We start from the raw sequence: 4267 nt of genomic DNA, 5'->3' as shown, positions 1-4267 counted from the left end.
AAAGAGTAAGAATAAGCAACTCTCTGCCCTTCTGAGGGATGACTGCCCACAACAGGTGCAACTGCCCTCCCAGTCCCAACATTACACAAACCTTCATTGCCCTGAAATCTGCCTCAGTTGCTGAGTTGAGGGTTTTCTGAGTGTGGGACCCACATTCTGAAAACTCATTTCACTCTCACTGCTCAAGTAAAGACACAGTTGTCAACTAGGGCTAGCAAAAGTGTTTATTGAGGAGACTAAAGTCACAGAAATTGGGGTCTCTGGCTGAGTGATGGGGAATCTGAACACCTACTGAAAAGTTTCAGATCCCCGGTAACAAGAAAGAAGACCAGACAGCTTCCTGGTGAGCTTCACCTGATGAGAGACGGGTCACCACATCAAGGTAGGTACTTTGGGAGAGTAGGTGGGAAGGAACAAATTGGGCACCTCACACTGGGACGGGTTCTTATGCCTTTGGTGCGCCTTTGAAAATAAAAGTCTGAATTGGGGATGACTAAGTATACAGCACCACAGCTGCAAAAACGAGCAAAAGGGCTGTTGGTCCTCAGGATCTACAAAATGTCTTTGCGACAGTGCTAGACGAGACTTGGCATTTTTCCGAGGACAAAGGTCTCTGAGCGGGACTTTGAATAGTCAGAGACAAGAGGGGCCTTTGAGAGCCTGGAGTGGATATTCTGGTCCCAGCTATCTGGATGGTGTAGAGAAGGAAGCCCACTTCCCTTGCTTGTACTAGGCGAACCGGTGCTTCTCCAGGTGGCCGTCCATGGTCTTTCTTGCCGTGGGGAAAATTAGCCCAGTTACACCACACACACACACACACACACACACACACACACACACACACACACTCCCCCACCCGTTCTGGGCTGAGAGGATAGTTCATCTCAGCAGCCAGCTTTGTAGTTCAGATGGGGAGTCCCCGGTGATCTAGGCAGAGGGTGAGGCAGTGCTGGCTGGAACGGAATGCTGCTGCTGGAGAACAGGAGCATCTGGGATGCAGAGTCGCCCTCCCGGCGGCCCCTCTCTCCGGAGCCGAGGAGATCCGCTGCTCCTCCACCTCCGCCGCCCTGGGGAGGCTACCAAGCTGCCGAGGCAGAGTTGGCGGTCGGGGCCCGGCCCCGGAACAGCGAGCTGTCGTCCCTGGAGAGTGAGGAGGCCGAGCTGATCCTGCGCACCTGGCGACTCGCGCGCCCGCAGACCCCGAGCCGGACCCGGTCGCGGAACGAGCGGTCCAGCAAGAGGTAGATGACTGGGTTGGCGCAGCTGTTGACGAAAGCCAAGCAGGTGGCGATAGACAGACCCCAACGCAGCGCCAGCAGTAGCGGGCAAGGCAGCGGCAGTGCGCCCAGCCGCGCCAGGTGGAAAATGGCTCGCAGGACGCTGAAGGGCAGCCAGGAGCCCACGAAGCTGCTCTCGATGGCGAAGATGATGCGCAGCGAGTTTCTCCGCGCCCGGCCCAAGTGCGGCGGGCTGCGCAGGCGGCGCGAGATGCTGCAGTAGCAGACGACCGTGACGGCCAGCGGCAGCACGAAGGTCAGCAGCAGCAGCAGCAGACTGAGGCCCTGGACCACGTCGGACGGTTCCTCGCCGCACTGGCTGCCCCCGGGCACCGGCCGCAGCCCGCGGTACAGCAGGGCCGGGAGGCCGGCCAGGAGCGCCGCGGCCCAGACGCCGCAGCACGCGGCCAGCACGCAGCGCGGTGTGCGCAGTGGCCGCGCCTCCAGCCCCTTCACCACCGCCAGGTAGCGGTCCACACTCATGCCGGCCAGCAGCAGCGCGCCTGCGCAGCGAGTGGCGGCCAGCGCGAAGCTGCTGAGCTTGCACAGGCCGTCGCCGAAGGGCCAGAGGCCGCCGCGCGCCACCGCCACGGCCCAGAACGGCAAAGTGAGCACGAAGCCCAGGTCGGCGGCCGCCAGGTGCAGCACGAAGGTGTCCACCAGCCGCCGCGGCCCGCGCCGCCAGACCAATAACCATACCACGAAGGCGTTGCCCAGCAGGCCCACGGCGAAGGCCGCCAGGTAGAGCGCTGGGATGTAGGTGTAGCCGTACGGCAGGTCCCAGGCCGGGCACAGCTCTGCCTCGTCCAGGGAACCCGAGCCCCAGTAGTTCCAGGACACCGACCCCGGGCTGGGGCTCCAGGCCTCGGTGGACTGCATGGCCGGGTCACCCCGCCTGAGCACAGCTCTGAGCAGGAGGGGGTGGGCTCTTCACGGCCGGTGCCCAGCACCTCCCTTCCTGCCACCCCAGGCCGAGGCGAATGGGTGAGCAGGAAGGTGGTGGGTGAGAAGGGCGTGGGCCGGAAGGGGCAGCCTCCTGTGGTAGAGTGGTGGCCTCCAAATTGGGGCTGGCCCGAAGGGAAGGGCAGCCAGGGCTTCACAACTGGGTACTATGAGCAAACGTCCCTCAGGGCTAAGAGATTGACCCGCCACTAAGAGCTGGTGACCCATGGCTTCTATTTGTTCTCAGTTTCTTGTTTTATAAAGTCTGGTGCTTGCCTTAGTATCTGGGAGATCTGATGTCGGCATGCAAGAGATGGCCTGGAGCCCTGATCTGTTCTCGGATCTCCCCTGGCCGCTCCCCCTCCTTTGCTAAGTTTCAGAGAGGAGGAGACAGGCAGGTATGAGGGTGTTTTAAGGGAGGACATTGTCCAGGCCTCCCTCTTTAATTCACCAGTTCTCTAGGAAGGAAGTGGTCTGCTATGTGGTACACAAGGGATCTGGAGGGTGGGGAGCCACCCTTGGAGGTCTAGTTGCTGACCAGGAATTGCCATCAGAGCTCTTGAACCAATTAGCCTCCTGTGATGAAAGACTATATGCCTCACCCTGAGTGGCATTTCCGTCCTAACTCAGTCAACATAGAGCTTTATGGATAGATTTTAAGTCAGAGAGGGAAGGTGTAGCCCCATCACCCTGCTGGTAGGGACAGGACATGAGACTAACCCATCTTCTCATTTTCCCTCACCCTGTAAAACCTATCAATTAAGTCACACTCAGATGTAAGCTCAGCAAGAGGCCTGATGCAAAATGGCACCTAATGAAACAACAGATGTGCTGTGGTAAGTTATGAGATTGGAGCTAAGAGACCCCCCAGGGACTGAGAGGATTTGTGGATAAGTTGCCAAGGAAGTCTGACCTTGAATGGGATGGCAGGACTTGAGAAGAGAGTGAGAGGAAGCATGCTCTTCTCAAGGAGCTACACAGATGAACAGATGTCTCTCCCTTGAGGGGCTGTGCTGGAACTAATGTACACTTGTTCCTGTTGTCACCAGAAATGAGTGACTGATACATTGAACAACCTGGCCTTGAGCATTTGAGGGAGATTGTCTGTTCTGTTTGCTTCCATCCCATTAACAATGACCTCCTTCAGATAGCAGGCCCTGTTGCATGTGTCACAAGAGATGCATTCTTGACCTCAGAGGTTCATTACTGAGGCAGGGGAGAGACACATGCAGAGTATGCAGTGGTCAACATGCCATCAGTCAAACTATAGCACGTGTTAAAAACAAAGTCCACTTAGAGCTTAGAAGGAGTCGTACTTCTGCTGGGAGAAGGCTGCTGAGGGGCAGCACTTCACAGTCAGTTCTAGGAAAGGGGTGAAGGTAAAAAAAAATGGCAGAAAAGAGAGAATGAGCCCATCTAGGAGGGAGTGAAAGAAACAAGCACACTAGGACAAGTAGGAAGACACAAGCAGGCTGCCTAGTGTGGCCCAGGGGAGGAGTGTGGATGGGTAGAAGAGTGTGGCAACAAACGAAGCTGGCAGGGTTGCTGTGGCCTGAAGATCCTGAAGGGCTTTGGGTTTCATTCTATCGGTGGTGGAGACATCTGACATCAGTCTGTTTTGAAAAGACCCTGGCAGAACTGTGGATCAGAGAAGGGAAAGACTTACATCAGGGAACCCCTAGGAGGCTGTTGTATTTGTGCCAGAAATAGATGATAACTATTATTTTATTTTTCAGGAGTGAGGGCTGGAGATCAAACCCAGGACTTCACCCACATTAGGCAAGCACTCTACCACTGAGCTACATTCCAGCTTCCAGCATAGATTATTGACAATAGGGACAGAAAGGAGAAGGTACATTCAAAGGAAGTTGGAAAAGCACAGGTCTCTCTGGAAAGGAGTTGAAGATAGGCCATGAGTTTCTCCACTTAGGGACTATGTGGAAGCTCTCTCTTTAACTGAGGACAAGAACACAGAAGGGCACTTATGTATATGTATTCAGCCTGAAGATTTGAGATAGGATGACAAAATAATTTATGATCCAAACCAA

The 4267-nt window shown here is 55.7% G+C and overlaps 1 protein-coding gene across 1 annotated transcript; it reads right to left on the bottom strand.

Annotated features, from left to right (window-relative positions):
* Nucleotides 1-206: 206 nt before the first annotated feature.
* On the bottom strand, nucleotides 207-2156 carry Gpr25 (G protein-coupled receptor 25). Its single transcript, XM_008830273.3, has one exon. The coding sequence runs from the start codon at nucleotides 2154-2156 to the stop codon at nucleotides 1077-1079; it is 1080 nt and encodes a 359-aa protein (XP_008828495.1). The 3' UTR covers nucleotides 207-1076.
* Nucleotides 2157-4267: the final 2111 nt, after the last annotated feature.

The sequence above is a fragment of the Nannospalax galili genome, unplaced genomic scaffold, assembly GCF_000622305.1.
Source record: "Nannospalax galili isolate Female #2095 unplaced genomic scaffold, S.galili_v1.0 scaffold113, whole genome shotgun sequence".
NCBI classification, from domain to species: Eukaryota; Metazoa; Chordata; class Mammalia; order Rodentia; family Spalacidae; genus Nannospalax; species Nannospalax galili.
Note: the sequence above shows the minus strand (reverse complement) of the source record. Positions and strands in the feature narration are given on the sequence as shown.

Excerpts from the sequence above, each read along its gene's own strand:
- Gpr25 (XM_008830273.3), bottom strand. The coding sequence starts at position 2,156 with ATGCAGTCCACCGAGGCCTGGAGCCCCAGCCCGGGGTCGGTGTCCTGG.